General features: G+C 45.3%; 1 protein-coding gene across 1 annotated transcript in view; it reads right to left on the bottom strand.

Annotated features, from left to right (window-relative positions):
• Nucleotides 1-27,367, bottom strand: part of LOC139423666 (activating signal cointegrator 1 complex subunit 3) — a 164,670-nt gene that overhangs the window by 118,753 nt on the left and 18,550 nt on the right. The window contains exons 6-8 of the mRNA XM_071175278.1: nt 9,683-9,881; nt 8,840-8,975; nt 8,089-8,214 (exon numbers count right to left, since the gene is read on the bottom strand). Of these exons, the coding sequence (XP_071031379.1) occupies nt 8,089-8,214; nt 8,840-8,975; nt 9,683-9,881 (461 nt within the window). The remainder of the gene's footprint in view (nt 1-8,088; nt 8,215-8,839; nt 8,976-9,682; nt 9,882-27,367) is intronic.

Genomic DNA, 27,367 nt, shown 5'->3' with positions numbered 1-27,367 from the left:
GAGAGAGAGAGTCTGTGTGTGTGTGAGAGAGAGAGAGTCTGTGTGTGTGTGAGAGAGAGTCTGTGTGTGTGTGAGAGAGAGAGAGTCTGTGTGTGTGTGTGTGTGTGTGTGAGAGAGAGAGTCCGTGTGAGTGAGTCCGTGTGTGTGTGAGTGAGTCCGTGTGTGTGTGTGTGTGTGTGTGTGTGTGTGTGTGTGTGTGTGTGTGTGTGAGAGAGTCCGTATGTGTGAGAGTCCGTGTGTGTGTGTGAGAGTCACACACACACACACACACACACACAGACTCTCACACACAGACTCTCACTCACACACACACACACACACGGACTCTCACACACACACACACACACGGACTCTCACACACACGGACTCACACACACACACGGACTCTCACACACACACACGGACTCTCACACACACACACGGACTCTCACACACACACAGGGACTCTCACACACACACAGGGACAACCTGAGAGATAAGTGGATCTAGATGAGATGTATGCTGCCACTCCCCAAGGCCTCTCCTTTCACATCAGAGATAAGGCTTTAACAAGTCTCTGTCCACCATCTGTGCTCTTTCCACCCCCCACTCTCTCTCTGACTCTCTCTCATCCCCACACCTGCTTTGCAAGTCTGAACACACACACACACACACACACACACACACACACACACACACACACACACACACAGAGGAGGAAATCAAAACTGGATGAGGAAATGCAATCAGGACAGATTAATTATGGATAGCACTCCCTGCTCCGTCTCGTGTCCTCCTGCCACAGTCCAGAACACAGGACCCACGTCCCTCACTCTGAAGGGTGAGGCAGAGACACCAACGAGTGTGGGGACAAGACAGGAGGAGGAGGGTGGAAACCCTCACTTCATTGACAAGTGTCTTTGTGCTAAATCCTAGAACTCTACCGGGCTTACTACACTCCTCCAACTAGCCTACACTCCTCTTGGGAGGTTTGGACACATGAAGGTGTGAGGAGAGACACCTAGTCAGGACATGAGGACAGAAGAGTGATCTCAACCATCACACGCACCCAGCACACGCACCCCGAGTCCCTCCGCCACTCCCTTTCTATGGCAACAGAGTAGACAGATAACCCTGTCCACCAGTACACAATCATGTCAACGTCTATGAAGAAGACAGGCTAACAGGCTGACTACACCGCTCGCTTCGCGTGCGCGAGCGTTGCAAAATACATTTACAAATGTATATTATTCAATTATTGCACCCACACTGCTCGCCCGCGCCAACGAGCGTCTGCGATGCCAAGGGCTAAAATAGAAGTCAGAAGTCCTGCCTCTCCCATCTCGTCATTGGTTTATAGAAGCAGGTACCCACGTGCCATCTCCTCATTGGTTATACCCACGTGGGTGACTGAAAGACAAACGAGGTCAGTGGCGGTAATGCACCTAATTTATGAAAGTTGCCAATCTCAATATAAAGTCAACAAATCTGTGTCCGTATTGTCCATGCGTTTCTAGTAGCTAGACCATATGGTTCAAGAGAAAATGTATTTAAAAAGCATCTAACAATGCCAATAGATGTCTTGTGATAGATTATATTAAATAATTGAAAGATAACACAATTCTGGTAGTTTACTGGTAAAGTTTGAAAGTTTCCAGTAATATACCCTCCCTAGTCTAAGTCTTCTCATGCCTCCATGGATATATCAGTACATCTGTAAGTGCCGGAGTGAGAGCCTACAGTCTATGTACTGTATGAGTAGGTAGTCATGTTTCCAGATCGAGTATGGAGGGGTTGTGTTGTTTTTCTATCAGCACGAGAGGGAATCTCTCTCTCATTATATTTATACACAGAAATTAGATAGGCTTTTATCAGCGTGACGAGAGCAGGATTCATTCGTTAAAAAGGCCCTCTAATAAATTCCCCACTTTTAATGTTTCACAGTGCTAGTAAAGGCTTGCCAGGCAGGGCAGAGCCCTGTTGCCCATTACAGCTTTCAATAAATGGCAATCTACGCTACTCTGCGTGATGGTGGGGAAAGAAAGGGAAGGGGAAAAAAGCTGACAGGCTTTCGGTTTGGCCTGCTCCTAATAGCACGTAAAGACGTATTAGCCTCGGCGGTGTGTGCTTGGTGCTTAATAAGAGAGAGGCATTTTGTTTCAGAGTAGCCCGGCTTAAGTTAATGAATAGAGGAGCTCCTGCACTAGGGGCTAATTGACATCGCTCAGCTGAACAGGCTCCATATCAATCTGGACCCGTCACACAGGGGTTTCAAACAGAACAGGAAGCAGAGAATCTAGCCTGCTGGAGCTAGTGGAGAGACAGGGAGAAGCCCAGAACCCCAAAAAAAAGACAAGAAAGAAAGATCAGGCTTTCAGAAAACGAGAAGACAAGACGATGATGTCTGTTTTTTTTTTAAAGGTGGAACTTGTAAATGAATTTGTGGAACGGCCAGGGCTACAGAATTAACAAAACGGTTGATTAACTCTCTCTGTAAGACACAACCACAAACTTATCATGCCCTTGTGTACTGCAATTAATTGTTTCCTGTGAGAAAAAGAAACAGGAAATTAACTCCCGAGAGAGAGGAGATAAATCCTGTCTGTCCATCCCAACTCATCCCACTTAAAGCAGAGGAGAGCCTCTGACATTGATCACTTCCTTCATGATGAGGACCAAGGGTCCTTCCACCACTCTCTCTCGTGCAGAGGGGGATGCTATTGCATGTGAGGGCCCACATCAGACCTGGGTTCCAATAGTATTTGTTTTCTTTCCAATACTACTGAATACTATCAAATACACTTTGAGCAAAAGACTGTGCCTGCCTTGATTGGGACGCGCATGTATGTTTTGCCACTCTTTTCAGGCACTTGGTCAAACCTTCCTCTCAAATACCTGGTCCCTTAGAGCACTTACTGTTTGATGTGCCAGAGGCTTGAAGATAGTGTGAATAGCAGAGAACCAACTCGAAGAGCAAATGTTTCAGGTACTGGGGCGGGTAATAGCCAAGGTAGCAGAACCCAGGGCTAGGGGTGAAACCAGGGTTGGAGATGAGGGTTAAGGAAGGAGATAGGACCTGAGGTACGGGATAGGGCCAGGATGATACCAAGTCTCGCAATATTCTTTCAATGGTGAAAATGAAAACCTGCTGTGTGTAAAATTTTGTGTGCTATAGCTTGAAAATCAATCAATGTGACTCTGGATGACAACATAATGATGGTTGTTTCCAACATTAGGGCTGTTTTCCTACAGAAGTTCAATCCACTTGGTGTTTTGTTTCCTTGCCGCAATACTGGTATCGTCCCAGCCCTAGTGTGGGAGAGAGCTTTTCAGAAGTGATACTCTCATACCCACTCCCAGCCCTAGTGTGGGAGAGAGCTTTTCAAAAGTGATACTCTCACACCCAATCCCGGCCCTAGTGATACTCTCACACCCAATCCCGGCCCTAGTGATACTCACACCCAATCCCGGCCCTAGTGATACTCTCACACCCAATCCCGGCCCTAGTGATACTCTCACACCCAATCCCGGCCCTAGTGATACTCTCACACCCAATCCCGGCCCTAGTGATACTCTCACACCCAATCCCGGCCCTAGTGATACTCTCACACCCAATCCCGGCCCTAGTGATTCTCTCACACCCAATCCCGGCCCTAGTGATACTCTCACACCCAATCCCGGCCCTAGTGTGGGAGAGAGCTTTTCAAAAGTGATACTCTCACACCCAATCCCGGCCCTAGTGATTCTCTCACACCCAATACCAGCCCTAGTGATACTCTCACACCCAATCCCAGCCCTAGTGATTCTCTCACACCCAATCCCAGCCCTAGTGATTCTCTCACACCCAATACCAGCCCTAGTGATACTCTCACACCCAATCCCAGCCCTAGTGATTCTCTCACACCCAATCCCAGCCCACTTCATGAAGTTCCCTCTCTGGAACAGCAGAATGGGTGTAAAAACTAAATAGCAGAAACTCCACTTAGCCCACCAGAGGAAGCTAGGGATTGATGGGGATAAAGTGAGACAGTGACATGTTTACATGGAAAGAAATACCACAAAAATCTGGACATTTACACATTTAGCATTTAAAAAAGCCTAATGAAGATAATGAGTGACAGGCAGGGAGACAAACACCTGAGCCGACGTCACACAGACGCCGCAAAAATAACAACAGCAATCACACATGCATGACCAATCCTTATCTTAATCAATTTGTCTCAGCCTGCGATCACACACACAGTATGCCTGTCATCTTGATTGACAGACAGGTTAAGTGAGGTGAACAGCTACAGGAGTACCCTACAAATATGACAAAATATGTTCCAAGGTTTAAACATATCCAGTCATCTTCAGATATGATGCCATGTTTTGGGCACATCCAGGGGAGTTAATTCCACACGTATGATTCTACCCAAAATCTATTCAAGAATAAATGTAGTGCATTTCACAACACACTTGACAGAGAATAAATACCATAATAACTGTTTCTAACATCCCACCATAATCCCATACAGAATGACTCCATAAGTCTAGATGAAGAACCAGAAGAAAAGACAGTGATGTGATTGAACTGAAGCCAACTGACAACTTCTGCTCTCCCATCTTCCAAATGCCTGGGTGAGGATTAGCTCACCTGTCTGTCAGTCCGGTCCACTGCCCTGCTATTGGCTGAGGGCAGATTTGTAAGCATGTCACTCAGACTGTCACTCAGCCTGTCAGTCAGGGAGGAGAAGCCATTGTGGCTCCAGACAGCTGGCTGAGAACTACAGCACTTCCATTAAGACTCAACATCACTCACTGCCAATTACGGCTTCATAACGCTCCCAGTCGCTTGAATATGGACACCAGGGAGTGAAACTGAGCACGCCCTGGCTGGCACTCACACAGTCACACGGATACCTTTTACAGACAGACTTTACAATATTATCAGGGGATGTTTTTTAGAGCCCAATTCACGCAGTCCCATTTGTACCATATTCTTGGCCTGGATAAGCCTGGTTTATCTCCCGTGCAGATGCCCGTGCACATTTTGTTACGTTACTGCCTTATTCTAAAATTGAATTCCCCCCCTCAATCTACACATAATATCCCATAATGACAAAGCAAAAACTGGTTTTTAGAAATGTTTGCAAATGTATAAAAATGGAAGAACATTTTTTCTACATAAGTATTCAGACCCTTTACTCAGTACTTTGATGAAGCAATTTTGGCAGCGATTACAGCTTAGAGTATTCTTGGGTACGACGCTACAAGCTTGGCACACCTGTATTTGGGGAGTTTCTCCCATTCTACTCTGCAGATCCTCTCAAGCTCTGTCAGGTTGGATGGGGAGCATCGCTGCACAGTTATTTTCAGGTATATCCAGAGATGTTCGATCAAGTTCAAATCTGGGCTTTGGCTGGGCTACTCAAGGACATTCAGAGACTTGTCCCGAAGCCATTCCTATGTTGTCTTGGCTGTGTGCTTAGGTTCATTGTCCTCTTAGAAGGTGTACCTTCGCCCCAGTCTGAGGTCCTGAGTGCTCTGGAGCAGGTTTTCATCAAGGATCTCTCTATACTTTGCTCCGTTCATCTTTCCCTCGATCCTCAAATCAAATTGTATTGGTCACATACACATGGTTAGCAGATGTTAATGCGAGTGTAGCAAAATGCTTGTGCTTCTAGATCCAACAGTGCAGTAACATCTCCTGACTTGTCTCCCAGTCATTGTTGCTGAAAAACATCCCGACAGCATGATGCTGCCACCACCATGCTTCATCATAGGGATGGTGTCAGATTTCCTCCAGACGTGATGCTTGGCATTCAGGCCAAACAGTTCAATCTTGGTTTCATCAGACCAGATAATCTTGTTTCTTATGATCCGAGAGTAATTTAGGTCCCCTTTGCCAAACTCAAAGCGGGTTGTTGTGCTTTTTACTGAGGAGTGGCTTCAGAGATGGGAGAACCTTCCAGAAGGACAACCATCTCCACAGAGGAACTCTGGAGCTCTGTCAGAGTGACCATCAGGTTGTTGGTCACCTCCCTGACAAAGGCCCTTCTCCCCCGATTGCTCAGTTTGGCCAGCTCTAGGGAGAGTCTTGGCGGTTCCAAACTTCTTCTATTTAAAGAATGATAAGAATGATGGAAGCCACTGTTCTTGGGGACCTTCAATGCTGCAGAAATGTTTTGGTACCCTTCCTCAGATCTGTGCCTCTAAGCAATCCTATCGGAGCTCCTCGGACAATTTCTTTGACATCATGGCTTGGTTTTTGCTCTGACATGCACTGTCAACTGTGGGACCTTATATAGACAGGTGTGTGGCTTTCCAGATTATATGCAATACATTTAATTTACCACAGGCAGAGTCCAATCAAGTTGTTGAAACATCTCAAGGATGATCAATGGAAGCAGGATGCACCGGAGTTCAATTTCGAGTCTCATAGCAAAGGAATACTTACGTAAATAAGGTATGTGTTTTTTATTTTTTATTAAAGTTTTTTGCTTTGTCATTGTGGGGTATTGTGTGTAGATTGATTAAATTACTTTTTTTCCTCATCAATTTTAGAATAAGACTAATGTAACAATGTGGAAAAAGTCAAGGTCTGAATACTTCCCGAATGCACTGTATGGCTGCAGCATGCACATGAAATCAATAGGTATTTTGTTCATTAAACAGACAAGACACACCTGATCACAGTCAACACACATATTTTATAATAGGCTAAGAATATAGGCTCAAAAGGTTCTACAGCTGTACCATTGAGAGCATCTTGACTGGCTGTATCACTGCTTGGTATGGCAATAGCACCGCCCTCGATCGCAAGGCGCTACAGAGGGTTGTGCAGACAGCCCAGTACATCACTGGGACCGAGCTCCCTGCCATCCATGACCTCTATCAGGCAGTGTGAAAGGAAGGCCTGGAAAATTGTTAACTACTCCAACCACCCAAGCGATACACTGTTCTCTCTGCTTCTGCACGACAAACGGTCCTGGTGCATCAAGTCTGACACCAACAGACTCCTGAACAGTTTCAATCCCCACTCCATAATACTGCTAAATACTGTAGCTAACAAAATAGCTACACAGACTTTCTTATTTTTGCACTGTCTATATGCACACTCACATGGGCCTACACATTGACACTCAAACACACGACCAACATTTGCTTAGACACATATAATATGCATACACACATACATTTATAATGACTCTACACACACCCATACAATCATTATATATGCTGCTGTTACTCTGATATTCATATATCCTGATGTCTAGTCACCTTACCCCAAATACATACATTATATACAAAAGAATGTGGACACCCCTTCAAATTAGTGGCACCCCTTCAAATTAGTGGAGGTCAGGGCCCCTGGGTAGGCCGACATTATATTCACAGTACATGATCCTTGGTTGGCTGAGTGTCAGTGGAACATTTTTGGGGGACATTCAAGTTGTCAATGTGTTGCTATAACTAGCAGCAAGATAAACTCTAAAGTTTAAACATTAGGCTGTGACGCAATAGGGTAAATGCAGATGGGTAACCCTCAGACTATTTATTTCTATCCGCTATGCTGCATCAGGTGGGCTACATCATGTGACAATGCTTATTGATAAATAGTAGGACTGGGACGATACCAGTATCGTGATATCTTTTCCATGGCAAAAATGAAAAACAGGAATCAGATCTAACTCTTCGGTCCTTTAAAAACCTGCTGCATGTAAAATATTGTGATCTGTATCATGGAAAATAAATTGATGGAACGTTTGTTTCCAACATTGGGGCTGTTTTCCTTAAGAAGTTAAATCTTCTTGGTGATTTGTTTCCTTACCATGATACTAACGAGTGTCGCGATACTGGTATCGTCACGACCCAACTAAATAGCACACCTGCCTGACAATATGGACCAATCTGTTATATTGGGGTCATTTCTGGAGGGAGAATTATATTTTATTTTTCACTTATGAGTAGAAAGTCCTTTCAAAAAGTAACCAGAATTGACCTTCTCACAGTCATTCTCCCCCCAAAATTGCAGGTCCCTCCGTGATGTGTAGTATGCTGTGTGCTTTTGACAGTGCTGTGTGCCCCCCACCTCCCAAATTCACATGTAACCATTGGGTGTCTTACCTCGTCCAGTTCAGAGATGTAGATGGGTTTCTCCTCAAAGCCGATGGACATGGGATCACTAGGAGGAATCTCCACCTCTTCATACATCTTATTATTCTCTCTCTTTATCCCCTCTGGTAACATCAGCTGAACACAACACAAACACATCCCAAATATTAACAACGCACCGCATTACATAAAGTACATTTCCACCCCAATCTATTTATTACCAACTGAACTACATAATATTAAACATTTTACAATACACACAATAAAACATCAACAAACATTGCCTCAACTTGAAAACAAACACATTCAAAACATTGCAAAATCATGTTCAGATAAAAAAATATATCAACTTTCCAGTAAACATCATTTCCTCCAGCCCACCTGCTCCTACTGAACTGAGGACTAAAGCAACACACCCCAGGTTAGTTGATGCAAATAGTGAGTGAAAAAGCAGCAAGAATTAAAAAATAGATAATAAAAATGGGATAAAAGTAGTGGCTTGTGGGTAATGTGATGGGTGCTGGTGAAGGTTGGTGGTTGAACGAAGTGTGTGTGTGTGTGTGTCTGTGCGCTCTATCACTTTCCTCCCGGTCGCTATCAAAGAGAAATGGAAGTAATGTAAGCTGTTCATTTTAGAGCATAGATTTGGTTTTGGGCAGTACAGGGCTTTGTCCCAAAAGGCTCCCTATTCCCTTATCCCTACATAGTGCAGTACTTTTGGTGTCATTTGTGACGCACATCTGGTAATCCCCACATACTGTACCTTGGCTCCCCCTACGAAGGCGGAGGTCTTGGTGGCCTCGGCGTAGCAGTCATAGACGTTGGGGTAGCGGATGCGTTCGTACACCCGCTCTCTGCTCAGCACTGGAGACCGCCGTGCTGTCAGCAGGGCCTGCTCTCTGGAGAAACACAACCAGGACAACACACAACCATTAAATCAACCACAACACAGCAATAACACAACCGGGACCGAACACAACAATACATCCGTAAAACCCATTAAAAAATATATAGTATTTCAACACCAAACATCCACATGAAGAGCAGAACAGCCATAGTTACACATGCTTAACGTGCGGTTGGTTGTGATTGGGGATGGATACTAGAGTTGAGAGCTGTTAGACAGGAGAGGTGTGGAGATGTGAGGCTCTGCAGTAATACTATTCTCTGCTAACGTAACGTGGCTTACCTCTCTGCTAATCTCTTCCTTCATACTCTGCCGGATTCGGCCCGGATAAGTTTAATTAAACCGATCACTGCGGCACTTTTTTATCCGCTGAAATTAAACTTTCAGAAAGATCCCTTATTATTTATTTATTTTCAGAAAAAACGTGACCAGGAGCCGTGTTGTTTTTCTTACAACCTGCAGCCGAGCAGTGATGTGAAATGCAGGAGGGTGTTTCCATATGGAAAGAAGATCACAGGGGGAGATGTAGAAAAATAAGTAAAACAGAGAGAAGGGAAAATGGAAGAGAGGGAAGGAAAAAGAAGCAGAGAGAAAGATGGGAAGAGAAAGAGAGAAGAGAGACATGAGAAGAGAGAGAGAAGAGAAAGATAGGAAAGTGGAAGGGGAAGAGCTAGAAAGAGATCTAGTGTGGTGGTTCACCTCTGAGCTCTCATCTCCTTGGGGTCAAAGTAGAGGTCGGAAGAGGATTCGGTGTCATCCCAACGTCTCTCCCCCCTCTTCCTCTCCCGCTTCTCCTCCCTCCGGTGCATCTTCATCATCTCTTTCTCCTTCCCCGACTGGATGGTCACCTGACAGCCGTACGTGGGCTTGCTGCCCCCTTCTCCTCCACGGCTACCATCTGAACACAAGAATAACAGAGACATCAGTAAAAGGTTACAAACCGACAGAGATGGTCACAAAGAAACAGTTGGTTCACCAGTGAAACATTCAACGTTTCTATGAGCTGGGCTACTATATTGTCTTGTGGAATTGAGCACTTATAATACGGTAACTAAGTACGGAATAGCATGTACAGTACTCTAATACACACTTTTCCACCGTCTATAGTATACCGCCTATATTATAGCTGTAGGTCTCGGTGAAGTCACCACACCATCTACTCTTCAGCTGTGCTGTTTTTCAGACATGGTTGCTAGACTGGTCAATAGTTAATGGTGAGATCCGAGCTGCGATGCAACAGGACTGACAAGTGGCTGTGTGTGTTTCTCCAGACTGCAACAACTATATCTGTTCAGAGTCTGGTAGCCACCAGGAGGAAAGGACCATTTCTAACCTCAGGACCTCAGCTTTAATTCATATTGTAATGCGTGTGTGTGTATGTGTGTGTGTCCTTTACTTAAACCCTGCATGGGTAAGGGCCCACAGGAGACCACCAGCTTGTTGTTGTGCAAGGAGAGCGAGCATCACAGGAGCACAATAAACCCTAACAGCATACAAGTGACGTGTGTAAAATCCAGGAGGACCTAAAATCCCCGGGTGGCCTTATCTTTCTAGTGTGTGTGTATATATATATATATATATATATATATATATATATACACACACACTAGAAAGATAAGGGTCTAGGCCACCCTGGGATTTTAGGTCCTCCTGGATTTTACACACGTCACTTGTATGCTGTTAGGGTTTATTGTGCTCCTGTGATGCTCGCTCTCCTTGCTCAACAACAAGGACATACATACATACATACATACATACATACATACATACATACATACATACATACATACATACATACATACATACATACATACATACATACATACATACATACATACATACATACATACATACATACATACATACATACATACATACATACATACATACATACATACATATACACACACTCTACACTAGGGTATAATATTTTCCAGAGAATTATCGGGATTATCTATAATCCCAGAGAAAAAAAGGCCATGATTATACCATTGTAAATGGAGAAATATACACATTTTAATTATACATGTTTTAATAAACTCAAAGTTCTCTCAAAGTCACCACACTTTTATTGATGTAGCCAAGTTTTAAATGACTATTTTACCCAGGTAATTAATTGGCTTTGTTGTTTTCAGTAGTCCATAGTAGACAAATTCACTAAAAAAATGGTTCAATACAATGTCGGAGTCTAGATATCTAGCTTTGACTGTCCTGATCAGTCCTGATGTTCCCAATTGCCCATTTGAGTAAATTCCTACAACTCCAAAAACTCCCCTCTTAACTGGATTGAGTGGGCGGTGCGTGGACTTGGTTTAACACATACAGTGCCTTGCGAAAGTATTCGGCCCCCTTGAACTTTGCGACCTTTTGCCACATTTCAGGCTTCAAACATAAAGATATAAAACTGTATTTTTTGTGAAGAATCAACAACAAGTGGGACACAATCATGAAGTGGAACGACATTTATTGGATATTTCAAACTTTTTTAACAAATCAAAAACTGAAAAATTGGGCGTGCAAAATTATTCAGCCCCCTTAAGTTAATACTTTGTAGCGCCACCTTTTGCTGCGATTACAGCTGTAAGTCGCTTGGGGTATGTCTCTATCAGTTTTGCACATCGAGAGACTGAAATGTTTTCCCATTCCTCCTTGCAAAACAGCTCGAGCTCAGTGAGGTTGGATGGAGAGCATTTGTGAACAGCAGTTTTCAGTTCTTTCCACAGATTCTCGATTGGATTCAGGCCTGGACTTTGACTTGGCCATTCTAACACCTGGATATGTTTATTTTTGAACCATTCCATTGTAGATTTTGCTTTATGTTTTGGATCATTGTCTTGTTGGAAGACAAATCTCCGTCCCAGTCTCAGGTCTTTTGCAGACTCCATCAGGTTTTCTTCCAGAATGGTCCTGTATTTGGCTCCATCCATCTTCCCATCAATTTTAACCATCTTCCCTGTCCCTGCTGAAGAAAAGCAGGCCCAAACCATGATGCTGCCACCACCATGTTTGACAGTGGGATGGTGTGTTGCTTTTACGCCAAACATAACGTTTTGCATTGTTGCCAAAAAGTTCAATTTTGGTTTCATCTGACCAGAGCACCTTCTTCCACATGTTTGGTGTGTCTCCCAGGTGGCTTGTGGCAAACTTTAAACGACACTTTTTATGGATATCTTTAAGAAATGGCTTTCTTCTTGCCACTCTTCCATAAAGGCCAGATTTGTGCAATATACGACTGATTGTTGTCCTATGGACAGAGTCTCCCACCTCAGCTGTAGATCTCTGCAGTTCATCCAGAGTGATCATGGGCCTCTTGGCTGCATCTCTGATCAGTCTTCTCCTTGTATGAGCTGAAAGTTTAGAGGGATGGCCAGGTCTTGGTAGATTTGCAGTGGTCTGATACTCCTTCCATTTCAATATTATCGCTTGCACAGTGCTCCTTGGGATGTTTAAAGCTTGGGAAATCTTTTTGTATCCAAATCCGGCTTTAAACTTCTTCACAACAGTATCTCGGACCTGCCTGGTGTGTTCCTTGTTCTTCATGATGCTCTCTGCGCTTTTAACGGACCTCTGAGACTATCACAGTGCAGGTGCATTTATACGGAGACTTGATTACAGACAGGTGGATTGTATTTATCATCATTAGTCATTTAGGTCAACATTGGATCATTCAGAGATCCTCACTGAACTTCTGGAGAGAGTTTGCTGTACTGAAAGTAAAGGGGCTGAATAATTTTGCACGCCCAATTTTTCAGTTTTTGATTTGTTAAAAAAGTTTGAAATATCCAATAAATGTCGTTCCACTTCATGATTGTGTCCCACTTGTTGTTGATTCTTCACAAAAAAATACAGTTTTATATCTTTATGTTTGAAGCCTGAAATGTGGCAAAAGGTCGCAAAGTTCAAGGGGGCCGAATACTTTCGCAAGGCACTGTAGGTGTCAAAAGTGCTTCAAATATAAAACAGTTGAGATCATTTTGCAGAAAATAATAATGTTCCTCGAGTTGTCAGAGTTTAGCATGACGAAAAGTAGCTAACAGCCATGCTCTGTGCCCTCTCATGTCTCGTCATTGAGCAGAGTCGCCCAAGAGGAGCTGTTGCTATATACACAGAAATCCAGAGCCGCCATGAGCAGAGCTCATCCACAGCGAGTGAGTGACAGACGGAGAGGAGCAGTTAATAGATTTAATAACGAAGGAAGTTATTTCTAATTTCGGGTTTTGGGCAAAAGCAATCGGGCCTGAACGTCGCAGGCATGGGTAGCGCTCGGGCAGGGCTCTAGTAAACATCACAGCAAATCATTTGAATTACACGTCCACCAATAGTTGAAGAGCCAGAGAGAGTCAGCTAGTACGTGCAGCTTTCTGGGAATCCCTGGCAAAGAAGAGAAGGGTGGAAGTGCAAAGTCTCGCATGGTGACGTAATTTGACTTTTTGACAGACGGGGTGTTTCGATATCTATGATGCAACCATACGATGATATGTTGATGGTATTTCGAGACCGTATTTATGGTGGATTGACTAGAAATACACATGAAAATGGATTTAGAGTCAAATTGCCCTTTAAAAAGGTAGCCAAGGCCTATGAAGCACTTTTGGCCGACTGGTCAAATATTATGAGGTCCAGTGAAAATGACATTTGTTTTAGCCTACCTCAGCATTTTCTCTCCCATTGCAACTGGCTATCGGGGGGGGGGGATTTGGGAAGGTTATGTTTTTTTTTACTTCATTATAACCTGCTTATTGTGGTGACTGTCACAGGGAACATCAGCTTCTAAATAAACAGGCCTAAACTAGCGGAGATTCAGCACCATGGATAGCTCAGTTAATCAACTGCCCGCAAATCTGACCAGTAGCCCACCGTGTGGCCGCTTTTGTAATCATAACATCATGAAACAATGGTGCAAATGTAGATTTCCTAAAGCGCTTTTGTGGACACAGTATCTGCTGTTTTGTGATTAGCTACCGTTTATATTTCAGCCTCTGCCAGTACCACGTTAGTGGATATTTGAATGCGAGATGGAGATTGGACATTGTGTGTCGTAACGGCATCGAGGTCGCCTGCACATATAGTACGCAATTCCATTTTTAGAAGCCATGCAGCCTCAGGGATGTTTTCTATTGGGGACTTTATGATGAGTGAATATGGTAGGCTGCTAGCGTTGACTGGTTTAATGTATGAATGAAGCCAGAGAGTTGATACTGTATATCGCACGTGCATATTTTGTACTTTAACGTCTCAGCTTATTTACCCTTCTCTTTCTCTGCATATCCTCTCACCAGTTGTGATCTGTTAAAGGAATCTTGGGCATGGTGGGCTATGGACATTTTTTGGGCGCTGATCTGTATAGCCTGTAGGTCTACTTGTTCTTTGCAATGGAATGGTAGGAGAACCCATTGCATGCAGCGCTTTGAATTGATGGCGACTTTGTGTAATAGGTCTACGGTAGGCTACAACAGCACACAAATCACACACTGAGCGCTGATGATTGATCATGCAGACAACAGAGCAGAGAACGCCGCAGAGAAGCCAGACTTACACACTGCATATCATTTAACAGTTCCATTTCATGTCACGCTGTTAATATAAATAATGTATTATTATTACCTACTCCTTATCCCTCCCTCCCCTATCCCTCCCTCCCTCCCCTCCCTTCCCTTCCCTCCCTCCCTCCCTTCCCTATCCCTCCCCTCCCTCCCTCCCTCCCCTCCCTTCCCTTCCCTATCCCTCCCCTCCCTTCCCTATCCCTCCCCTTCCTTCTCCTTCCCTCCCTCCCTTCCTTATCCCTCCCTCCCTCCCTTATCCCTCCCTCCCTTCCTTCCTTATCCCTCCCTTCTTATCCCGCCGCTCCCTTCCTTACTTATCCCTCCCCTCCTTCCTTATCCCTCCCCTCCCTCCTTATCCCTCCCCTCCCCTCCCTTCTCCCTCCCTCCCTCCCTTCCATATCCCTCCCTTCTCCCTCCCCCCCTTCCTTATCCCTCCCTTCTCCCTTCCTTATCCCTCCCTATCCCTCCCTTCCTTCCTTATCCCTCCCTTCTCCCTCCCTCCCTTCCCCCTCCCTTCTCCCTCCCTCCCTTCCTTACCCCTCCCTTCTCCCTCCCTCCCTTCCTTATCCCTCCCTTCTCCCTCCCTCCCTTACCCCTCCCTTCCTTACCCCTCCCTTCACCCTCCCTCCCTTCCTTACCCCTCCCTTCACCCTCCCTCCCTTCCCCCTCCCTTCTCCCTCCCTCCCTTCCTTACCCCTCCCTCCCTTCCTTATCCCTCCCTTCTCCCTCCCTCCCTTACCCCTCCCTTCCTTACCCCTCCCTTCACCCTCCCTCCCTTCCTTATCCCTCCCTTCACCCTCCCTCCCTTCCTTATCCCTCCCTTCACCCTCCCTCCCTTCCTTATCCCTCCCTTCTCCCTCCCTCCCTTCCCCCTCCCTTCTCCCTCCCTCCCTTCCTTACCCCTCCCTTCTCCCTCCCTCCCTTCCTTATCCCTCCCTTCTCCCTCCCTCACTTATCCCTCCCTTTTCCCTCATCCCTCCCTTCTCCCTCCCTCAGTTATCCCTCCCTTTTCCCTCATCCCTCCCTTCTCCCTCCCTTATCCCTACCTCCCTTCCTTATCCCTCCCACCCTTCCTTATCCCTCCCTCCTTTCTCCCTCCCTTCCTTATCCCTCCCTCCCTTCTCCCTCATCCCTCCCTCCCTTCCTTCTCCCTCCCTCCCTTCCATATCCCTACCTCCCTTCCTTCCTTCCCCCTACCTCCCTTCCTCCTACCTCCCTTCCTTCCCCCTACCTACCTCCCTTCCTTCCTTCCCCCTACCTCCTTTCCTTCCTTATCCCTACCTCCCTTCCTTCCTTCCCCCTACCTCCCTTCCTTCCTTATCCCTACCTCCCTTCCTTCCTTATCCCTACCTCCCTCCCTTCCTTATCCCTACCTCCCTCCCTTCCTTATCCCTACCTCCCTCCCTTCCTTATCCCTACCTCCCTTCCTTCCTTATATCTACCTCCCTTCCTTCCTTCCTCATCCCTCCCACCCTTCCTTCTCCCTCCCTTCCTTATCCCTCCCTCCCTTCCTTATCCCTCCCTCCCTTCTCCCTCATCCCTACCTTCCTTCTCCCTCATCCCTCCCTTCCTTATCCCTCCCTCCCTTCCTTATCCCTCCCTCCCTTCCTTACCCCTCCCTCCCTTCTCTATCCCTCCCTCCCTTCCTTATCCCTCCCTCCCTTATCCTTACCTCCTTTCCTTCCTCCCTTATCCCTACCTCCTTTCCTTCCTTCCTTATCCCTACCTCCCTTCCTCCCTTCCTTCCTTATCCCTCCCTCCCTTATCCCTCATCCCTCCCTTCCTTATCCCTCCCTCCCTTCTCCCTTCTCCCTCCCTTCCTTCTCCCTCCCTCCCTTATCCCTACCTCCCTTATCTCCTTCCTTCCTTATCCCCACCTCCCGTCCTTCCTTCCTTATCCCTACCTCCCTTCCTTCCTTCCTTCCTTATCCCTACCACCCTTCCTTCCTTATCCCTACCACCCTTCCTTCCTTCCTTCCTTCCTTCCTTATCCCTACCACCCTTCCTTCCTTATCCCTACCACCCTTCCTTCCATATCCCTACCACCCTTCCTTCCTTATCCCTACCTCCCTTCCTTCCTTATCCCTACCTCCCTTATCCCTACCTCCCTTCCTTCCTTATCCCTACCTCCCTTCCTTCCTTATCCCTACCTCCCTTCCTTCCTTATCCCTACCTCCCTTCCTTATCCCTACCTCCCTTCCTTCCTTATCCCTACCTCCCTTCCTTCCTTATCCCTACCTCCCTTCCTTCCCCCTACCTCCCTACCCCCCTTCCTTATCCCTACCTCCCTTCCTTCCTTCCCCCTACCTCCCTTCCTTCCTTTCCTTATCCCTTTCTCCCTTCCTTCCTTCCTTATCCCTACCTTCCTTACTTCCTTATCCCTACCTCCCTTCCTTCCTTCCTTTCCTTATCCCTTTCTCCCTTCCTTCCTTCCTTATCCCTACCTTCCTTACTTCCTTATCCCTACCTCCCTTCCTTCCTTATCCCTAACTCCCTTCCTTCCTTCCTTCCCCCTACCTCCTTTCCTTCCTTCCCCCTACCTCCCTTCCTTCCTTATCCCTAACTCCCTTCCTTCCTTATCCCTACCTCCCTTCCTTCCTTCCCCCTACCTCCCTTCCTTCCTTCCCCCTACCTCCCTTCCTTCCTCATCCCTAACTCCCTTCCTTCCTTCCTTCCCCCTACCTCCCTTCTTCCTTCCTTCCCTTCCTTCCTTATCCCTACCTCCCTTCCTTCCTTATCCCTACCTCCCTTCCTTCCCTATCCCTACCTCCCTTCCTTCCTTATCCCTACCTCCCTTCCTTCCTTTCCCTACCTCCCTTCTCCTCCCTACCTCCCTTCCTTCCTTATCCTCCCTTCCTTCCTTATCCCTACCTCCCTTCCTTCCTTATCCCTACCTCCCTTCCTTCCTTATCCCTACCTCCCTTCCTTCCTTATCCCTACCTCCCTTCCTTCCTTATCCCTACCTCCCTTCCTTCCTTATCCCTATCTCCCTTCCTTCCTTATCCCTACCTCCCTTCCTTCCTACCTCCCTTCCTCCCTTCCTTCCTTCCTTATCCCTACCTCCCTTCCTTCCTTCCTTATCCCTACCTCCCTTCCTTCCTTCCTTATCCCTACCTCCCTTCCTTCCTTCCTTTCCTTATCCCTTTCTCCCTTCCTTCCTTCCTTTCCCTACCTTCCTTCCTTCCTTCCCTACCTCCCTTCCTTCCTTCCTTTCCTTATCCCTTTCTCCCTTCCTTCCTTCCTTATCCCTACCTTCCTTCCTTCCTTATCCCTACCTCCCTTCCTTCCTTCCTTCCTTCCCCTACCTCCCTTCCCCCTACCTCCCTTCCTTCCTTCCCCCTACCTCCCTTCCTTCCTTCCTTCCCTTCCCTTCCTTCCTTCCTTCCTTCCCCCTACCTCCCTTCCTTCCTTCCCCTACCTCCCTTCCTTCCTTCCCCCTACCTCCCTTCCTTCCTTATCCCTACCTCCCTTCCTTCCTTATCCCTACCTCCCTTCCTTCCTTATCCCTACCTCCCTTCCTTCCTTATCCCTACCTCCCTTCCTTCCTTATCCCTACCTCCCTTCCTTCCTTATCCCTACCTCCCTTCCTTCCCCCTACCTCCCTTCCTTCCTTATCCCTACCTCCCTTCCTTCCTTATCCCTACCTCCCTTCCTTCCTTATCCCTACCTCCCTTCCTTCCTTATCCCTACCTCCCTTCCTTCCTTATCCCTATCTCCCTTCCTTCCTTATCCCTACCTCCCTTTCTTATCCCTACCTCCCTTCCTTCCTTCCTTCCTTATCCCTACCTCCCTTCCTTCCTTCCTTATCCCTACCTCCCTTCCTTCCTTATCCCTACCTCCCTTCCTTCCTTCCTTATCCCTACCTCTTCCTTCCTTCCTTCCTTCTCCCTTCCTTCCTTCCTCCCTTCCTTCCTTATCCCTACCTCCCTTCCCTTCCTTCCCCCTACCTCCCTTCCTTCCTTATCCCTACCTCCCTTCCTTCCTTCCTTATCCCTTCCCCCCTTCCTTCCTTCCTTATCCCTACCTCCCTTCCTTCCTTATCCCTACCTCCCTTCCTTCCTTCCTTATCCCTACCTCCCTTCCTTCCTTCCCTTCCTTCCTTCTCCCTTCCTTCCTTCCTTATCCCTTCCTTCCTTATCCCTACCTCCCTACCTCCCTTCCTTCCTTATCCCTACCTCCCTTCCTTCCTTCCTTCCCTTCCTTCCTTATCCCTACCTCCCTTCCTTCCTTCCTTCCTTATCCCTACCTCCCTTCCTTCCTTCCTTATCCCTACCTCCCTTCCTTCCTTATCCCTACCTCCCTTCCTTCCTTCCTTATCCCTACCTCCCTTCCTTCCTTCTCCCTTCCTTCCTTCCTTATCCCTACCTCCCTTCCTTCCTTATCCCTACCTCCCTTCCTCCCTCCTTATCCCTTCCTTCCTTCCTTATCCCTACCTCCCTTCCTTCCTTATCCCTACCTCCCTTCCTTCCTTATCCCTTCCTTATTCCTTATCCCTACCTCCCTTCCTTCCTTATCCCCTATCCCTACCTCCCTTCCTTCCTTATCCCTACCTCCCTTCCTTCCTTCCTTATCCCTACCTCCCTTCCTTCCTTATCCCTACCTCCCTTCCTTCCTTCCTTATCCCTACCTCCCTTCCTTCCTTATCCCTACCTCCCTTCCTCCCCTCCCTTCCCTTCCTTCCTTCCTTATCCCTACCTCCCTTCCTTCCTTATCCCTACCTCCCTTCCTTCCTTCCTTCCTCCCTATCTCCCTTCCTTCCTTATCCCTACCTCCCTTCCTTCCTTATCCCTACCTCCCTTCCTTCCTTATCCCTACCTCCCTTCCTTCCTTATCCCTACCTCCCTTCCTTCCTTCCCTACCTCCCTACCTTATCCCTTCCTTCCTTCCTTCCTTATCCCTACCTCCCTTCCTTCCTTCCCTTCCTTCCTTATCCCTACCTCCCTTCCTTCCTTATCCCTACCTCCCTTCCTTCCTTATCCCTACCTTCCCTTCCTTCCTTATCCCTACCTCCCTTCCTTCCTCCCTACTCCCTTCCTTCCTTCCTTATCCCTACCTCCCTTCCTTCCTTATCCCTACCTCCCTTCCTTCCTTCCTTATCCCTATTCCCTTCCTTCCTTCTCCCATTTCTTCTTCCTTTCGATTCCTTCCTTATCCCTACCTCCCTTCCTTCCTTATCCCTACCTCCCTTCCTTCCTTATCCCTACCTCCCTTCCTTCCTTATCCCTACCTCCCTTCCTCCCTTATCCCTACCTCCCTTCCTTCCTTATCCCTACCTCCCTTCCTTCCTTATCCCTACCTCCCTTCCTTCCTTATCCCTACCTCCCTTCCTCCCTTATCCCTACCTCCCTTATTCGATTCCGTTGAATCGATTGCATTCGATTGCATTCGATAATTCCATTCGATTCCATTCGATAATTCCATTCGGGTTGCATTCGATAATTCCATTCGATTATGGACCATTCGATGATTCCATTTGATTCCATTCGATTCGAGTCCATTCGATTCCATTCGATGATTCCATTCGAGTCCATTCGATTCCGATTCCATTCGATTCCATTCGATTCATTCGATTCCATTCGATTCCATTCGATGATCGATTCCATTCGATTCCATTCGATGATTCCATTCGATTCCATTCGATGATTCCATTCGATTCCATTCCATTCGATTCCATTCGATTCCATTCGATTCCATTCCATTCGATTCCATTCGATTCCATTCGATTCCATTCGATTCCATTCGATGATTCCATTCGATTCCATTCCATTCGATTCCATTCGATTCCATTCGATTCCATTCGATCGATTCCATTCGATTCCATTCGATTCCATTCGATTCCATTCGATTCCATTCGATGATTCCATTCGATTCCATTCGATTCGATTCCATTCGATTCCATTCGATGATTCCATTCGATTCCATTCCATTCGATTCCATTCGATTCCATTCCATTCGATTCCATTCGATTCCATTCGATGATTCCATTCGATTCCATTCGATTCCATTCCATTCCATTCGATTCCATTCGATTCCATTCGATTCCATTCGATTCCATTCGATGATTCCATTCGATTCCATTCCATTCATGATTCCATTCGATTCCATTCGATGATGATTCCATTCGATTCCATTCGATTCCATTCGATTCCATTCCATTCGATTCCATTCGATGATTCCATTCGATTCCATTCGATGATTCCATTCGATTCCATTCGATTCCATTCGATTCCATTCGATAATTCCATTCGATTCCATTCGATTGATTCCATTCGATTCCATTCGATTCCATTCGATTCCATTCGATGATTCCATTCGATTCCATTCGATGATTCCATTTGATTCCATTCAATGATTCCATTCCATTCCATTCGATTCCATTCGATTCCATTCGATGATTCCATTCGATTCCATTCGATTCCATTCGATTCCATTCGATGATTCCATTCCATTCGATTCCATTCGATTCCATTCGATGATTCCATTCGATTCCATTCCATTCGATTATCATTCCATTCGATTCCATTCGATTATAGATTCCATTCGATTCCGTTCGTTATAGATTCCATTCGATTCCATTCGATGATTCCATTCGATTCCATTCATGATTCCATTCGATTCCATTCGATCGATTCCATTCGATTCCATTCGATGATTCCATTCGATTCCATTCGATTCCATTCGATTCCATTCGATTCCATTCCATTCGATTCCATTCGATTCCATTCCATTCGATTCCATTCGATTCCATTCCATTCGATTCCATTCGATTCCATTCCATTCATGATTCCATTCCATTCCATTCCATTCATGATTCCATTCGATTCCATTCGATTCCATTCGATTCCATTCGATTGATTCCATTCGATTCCATTCGATTATGATTCCATTCGATTCCATTCCATTCGATCGATTCCATTCGATTCCATTCCATTCATGATTCCATTCGATTCCATTCGATTCGATTCCATTCGATTCCATTCGATTCCATTCGATTCCATTCGATTCCATTTTATGAGGATTCCATTCGATTCCATTCCATTCCATTCCGATTCCATTCGATTCCATTCGATATGATTCCATTCGATTCCATTCCATTCGATTCCATTCCATTCGATTCCATTCCATTCCATTCCATTCGATTCCATTCGATTCCATTCCATTCCATTCCATTCGATTCCATTCGATTCCATTCCATGATGATTCCATTCGATTCCATTCGATGATTCCATTCGATTCCATTCGATTATCCATTCCATTCGATTCCATTCGATGATTCCATTCGATTCCATTCCATTCGATTCCATTCCATTCCATTCGATTCCATTCGATTCCATTCGATTCGATTCCATTCGATTCCATTCCATTCGATTCCATTCCATTCGATTCCATTCGATTCCATTCGATTCCATTCCATTCCATTCCGATTCCATTCGATTCCATTCGATTCCATTCGATTCCATTCGATTCCATTCCATTCCATTCGATTCCATTCGATTCCATTCGATTCCATTCGATTCCATTCGATTCCATTCGATTCCATTCGATTCCATTTGATGATGATTCCATTCGATTCCATTTGATGATGATTCCATGCGATTCCATTCGATTCCATTCGATTCCATTCGATTCCATTCCATTCGATTCGATTCCATTCGATTCCATTCGATTCGATTCCATTCGATTCCATTCCATTATGATTCCATTCGATTCCATTCGATTCATTCGATTCCATTCGATTCCATTCGATGATTCCATTCGATTCCATTCGATTATGATTCCATTCGATTCCATTCGATTCGATTCCATTCGATTCCATTCCATTCGATTCCATTCGATTCCATTCGATTCCATTCGATTCCATTCGATTCGATTCCATTCGATTCCATTCGATTCCATTCGATTCCATTCGATTCCATTCGATTCCATTCGATGATTCCATTCGATTCCATTCGATGATGATTCCATTCGAGTCCATTCATGATTCCATTCGATTCCATTCGATGATTCCATTCGATTCCATTCGATGATGATTCCATTCGATTCCATTCGATTCGATTCCATTCGATTCCATTCGATTCCATTCGATTCCATTCGATGATTCCATTCGATTCCATTCGATGATTCCATTCCATTCGATTCCATTCGATTCCATTCATGATTCCATTCGATTCCATTCGATGATTCCATTCGATTCCATTCGATTATGATTCCATTCGATTCCATTCGATTATTGATTCCATTCGATTCCATTCGATGATGATTCCATTCGATTCCATTCGATGATGATTCCATTCGATTCCATTCGATGATTCCATTCGATTCCATTCAATGATGATTCCATTCGAGTCCATTCGATGATGATTCCATTCGATTCCATTCGATTATCGATTCCATTCGATTCCATTCGATTATCGATTCCATTCGATTCCATTCGATGATTCCATTCGATTCCATTCGATTCCATTCGATTCCATTCGATTCCATTCGATTCCATTCGATTCCATTCGATTCCATTCGATTCCATTCGATTCCATTCATGCGATGATTCCATTCGATTCCATTCGATGATGATTCCATTCGATTCCATTCATTCGTTCCATTCGATTCCATTCATTCATTCCATTCGATTCCATTCGATTCCATTCATTCATTCCGTTATGAGTCCATTGGATTTCATTCCATTATGAGTCCATTCGATTCATTTGATGATGATTCCATTCGATTCCATTTGATAATGAGTCCATTCGATTCATTTGGTTATTGGGTCCATTCGATTCCGTTCGTTTGATGATTCCATTCGATTCATTCGGTTATATCCATTCGATTCATTTCATTATGATTCCATTCGATTCCATTTGGTTATTCCATTCAGGATTCCATTTGATTCCGTTTGGTTATTGATACCATCCCTTCCTTCCTTCCTTATCCCTACCTCCCTTCCTTCCTTATCCCTTCCCTTCCTTCCGTATCCCTACCTCCCTTCCTTCCTTATCCCTACCTCCCTTCCTTCCTTATCCCTACCTCCCTTCCTTCTCCCTTCTTCCTTCCTTCCTTATCCCTACCTCCCTTCCTTCCTTATCCCTACCTCCCTTCCTTCCTTCCTTATCCCTACCTCCCTTCCTTCCTTCCTTATCCCTATCCCCTTACCTCCCTTCCTTCCTTCTCCCTTCCTTCCTTCCTTATCCCTTCCTTCCTTATCCCTACCTCCCTTCCTTATCCCTTCCTTCCTTATCCCTACCTCCCTTCCTTCCTTATCCCTACCTCCCTTCCTTCCTTATCCCTACCTCCCTTCCTTCCTTATCCCTACCTCCCTTCCTTCCTTCTCCCTTCCTTCCTTCCTTATCCCTTCCTTCCTTATCCCTACCTCCCTTCCTTATCCCTTCCTTCCTTATCCCTACCTCCCTTCCTTCCTTATCCCTACCTCCCTTCCTTCCTTATCCCTACCTCCCTTCCTTCCTTCCTTATCCCTACCTCCCTTCCTTCCTTCCTTATCCCTACCTCCCTTCCTTCCTTCCTTATCCCTACCTCCCTTCCTTCCTTATCCCTACCTCCCTTCCTTCCTTATCCCTACCTCCCTTCCTTCCTTATCCCTACCTCCCTTCCTTCCTTATCCCTACCTCCCTTCCTTCCTTATCCCTACCTTCCTTCCTTATCCCTACCTCTCGTTCCCTTTCTAGCTCTCTCTCATCCACTCCTGCTACATCTCTCAGTTTTGAACAGTGGTTGCCACCAACTTTTGTGTGTGAAACGAACCTGAAGACGGGAGGGCCGGGTATTCGTGTGGTTGAGTCCGTTTCGACCGTTACATGGACTCTTAACAATGTGATGAATGAAGCTTTATTGCTTCTTGCTGAAACAAGCAAATTATACTTCAGTTGCCTAGGCAATGCCCCCCACAACGCAGCAGCAGCAGACACAGAAAATAGAATGAATAGAACATGCTTGGAACCTCTAAACCTGGCAATTTGACTGGTAAACTCATGGCTAGCCTACAATACACTCGCAATAGTCCAAGTCGAAATTCATGTAACAATTACGAATTCCCCTCACTTTAACACTTTTTGGTTCCTACATAATTCCCTTTCCCATATGTGTTATTTCACAGTTTTGATGTATTCACTATTATTCTACAATGTAGAGAATAGCAAAAAATAAATAAATAAATAAAACCTGGAATGAGTGTCCAAACTTTTGACTGGTACTGTATATCACCAGTAGTAGACTACACATTAGCATTAATTCCCAAATGTCTAATCTGCAATGTTTATTTGGTTACGGTAATTTCCGTTAATACATTCAATATATTATTATTACAGTCATTTACCGTTCTCATTGTCAGAGGACGTGTTTAGCAGAAATCACAACCTGCGCTACACTTGTGAGAAATAGGTTTTTAGTTTATTTCATTCCATTTACGGGTTTTGTCAATGTATTAATTGTCTCTTTTAAATGCTCTTGTCAATGTTGAGTAAGAACGCGCACCTGAATACGTACATATACGTAGGACTAGTCTACCTGGTCTGCGCACAAATGTAGGCCTATAAAATGTGCCCATTTGGGGTTGTCTGATAGTATTTCTGATTGTCTTAATTTACCACCACTAATGAGATGTGGAGCTTCTCAAAGTAATTTTTCTTCACCTCAAACAGCAAGTAAACAAAGTCTGTTTTTAGAATCAATTGAGAATGACAAAAGTTACTGAAAGCATTTGGACAATATTTCCAATTCTCTCCCTTTCGATAACCACAAAGGGAAAAATGTAATGCTCTGATCCAGTGGAAACGTCATAAAACCCCCGATTACTTATTTTCCCTTGCACAAATAGCCTACAGCTGTGTCTAACCCGAGCTCACTGGCGCAGGAAACTCTGGGGCCCCAGAATATGTTATACAATGTCTCAGGTTTTAGGGCGACCCAGCTGATGCGTTTCAAGTTTGTTGCAGACAGGCCATGCGTAGCCAATGTGATTTATAGGATATTTATTTTTATCAGGATATTTTCTACCTGCAGGCTGCAATGTTTTTGTGTTGGCGTTTGTAAGCTATTTTTACATAGCAATAAAACAGCTACTACTTTTAGACTGGTATAATTTTCATTTAGATAGAATGCAGATTAACCACAGACAATGATTTTGAGATACAAAGACTATTATAAATTAAATTGTTCCACGAAAATGTGCATATGAAAATCCTAACTGGCATTCAGACTGGTAGAAATGATAAGATAAATTGGCACTCCAAATGTATAAGGCTCCCGACTGCTGGTGTAGCCTTTTTCCGGCAACTTCAGGAGCATAATGGCAGAATCTGCGAAGATCAGCAGCAGCGGTAGGAGGGTAGGGAACAAGTTTTGTTTTTCTCTGTTTGGGCTATCTTGATATCTGGCTCCCTCTTGAATCTTTTGTGTCTTATTTAATCAAACAACGTGCTAAAAGCATCAGACAAGTTCAGCACATAGTTGATTTTATTAAAATATAGAAACATTTATGTATAAAAAAAAATACAGATTTAAAAATGTGGACTAATTAATTGTTCAAAAGAAAAAGACTAATCCTGGTCGACCAAGATTATTTTTATTTGGGGACAGCCCTAGTAGAAATGCAGTTTACTCCCCCCCCTTATCAAACCAAGTTGCACCCCTGCATGCACAGAAAGAGAAACACAAACAAAGTCACACACACAGACAGACAACTGGAGACTATTCATGTCAGGTTAACTGACAGCTGGTTCTGGCTGGGACCACCAGTACCGCCCCACTTGCGGCAAATTCAGGGATCACTACTAAACTGGACACACGGTGGGACACACACACGAAAACAAACAACTGTAGGGTTCACATGGCTACTAGACTGGGCAGGCGTCTTACCTTCCCCGCCCAGCTAGAGACGCTTGGCTCCGGTTGCCAGATGTGTTATCGCCGATCTTGACCCGCTAATTAGACTCTTCCTCATTACTACTGCTGCTTTGTTAGTTATGCGCAGAGAGGCAGGTTTAATTAGCAGCTCTACAACAGGGCATGCCTCCAATCACCCCCTAACCCAGGGGTGGGCAATTCCATTCCTCGAGGGCCTGACTGGTGTCATAGTTTTGCCCCAGCTAACACACTTGACTCCAATAATCACCTAATCATGATCTTCAGTTTAGAATGCAATTTGATTAATCAGCTGTGTTTGGTAGGGATGGAGAAAAAGTGTGACACCAATCAGGCCCAGAGGAATGGAGTTGCCCATCCCTGCCCTAACCCGTCCTTCTTTACTGTCTGCTGGGAAAGATAACGTCACACACAGGGCTTACTGTAAGCTAGGGCTGATATGGAGACTGGGGTCAGTGAAGATTCAAGTGTCCTGAAAAAACACTCCTGGCTGGTGAACCAACAAGCTGTGGATGGATGAGAAGAGGTCTGCCTGGGAAACCTCTGCATGGGAGAGCAGCAGGGCTTCTGCCTGGCAGGAGGAGACCAGTCCTAGACACTGCTGTGCAGAGGAGACTGGTGGGAGGAGCTATAGGAGAATGGACTCATCATAATGTCTGGAATGAAATAAATGGAAGTCAAGTGATTTCCATATGTTTTATACTGTTCCATTAATACAATTTCAGCCATTAGAATGAGCCTGTCCTTCATTAGCTCCTCCCACCAGCCTCCACTGCTGGTGTGTATTCAGGTAGGTCAAACATTCCCAAAGCTAGAGGTAGAAATGTTAATGAACATAGCTAACATCCTTCCCTATTGTACTTGAAATAATCCTATCTGTTCTACACAATAGTGTGTTCTGTAATGTTGAACCCTGCTGGACAGCAGCATGTCAGTGTGTTGTACATCATGCTCTCCGGTGTCTCACCAC

Source organism: Oncorhynchus clarkii, chromosome 2, assembly GCF_045791955.1.
Source record: "Oncorhynchus clarkii lewisi isolate Uvic-CL-2024 chromosome 2, UVic_Ocla_1.0, whole genome shotgun sequence".
Lineage (NCBI taxonomy): Eukaryota > Metazoa > Chordata > Actinopteri > Salmoniformes > Salmonidae > Oncorhynchus > Oncorhynchus clarkii.
Note: the sequence above shows the minus strand (reverse complement) of the source record. Positions and strands in the feature narration are given on the sequence as shown.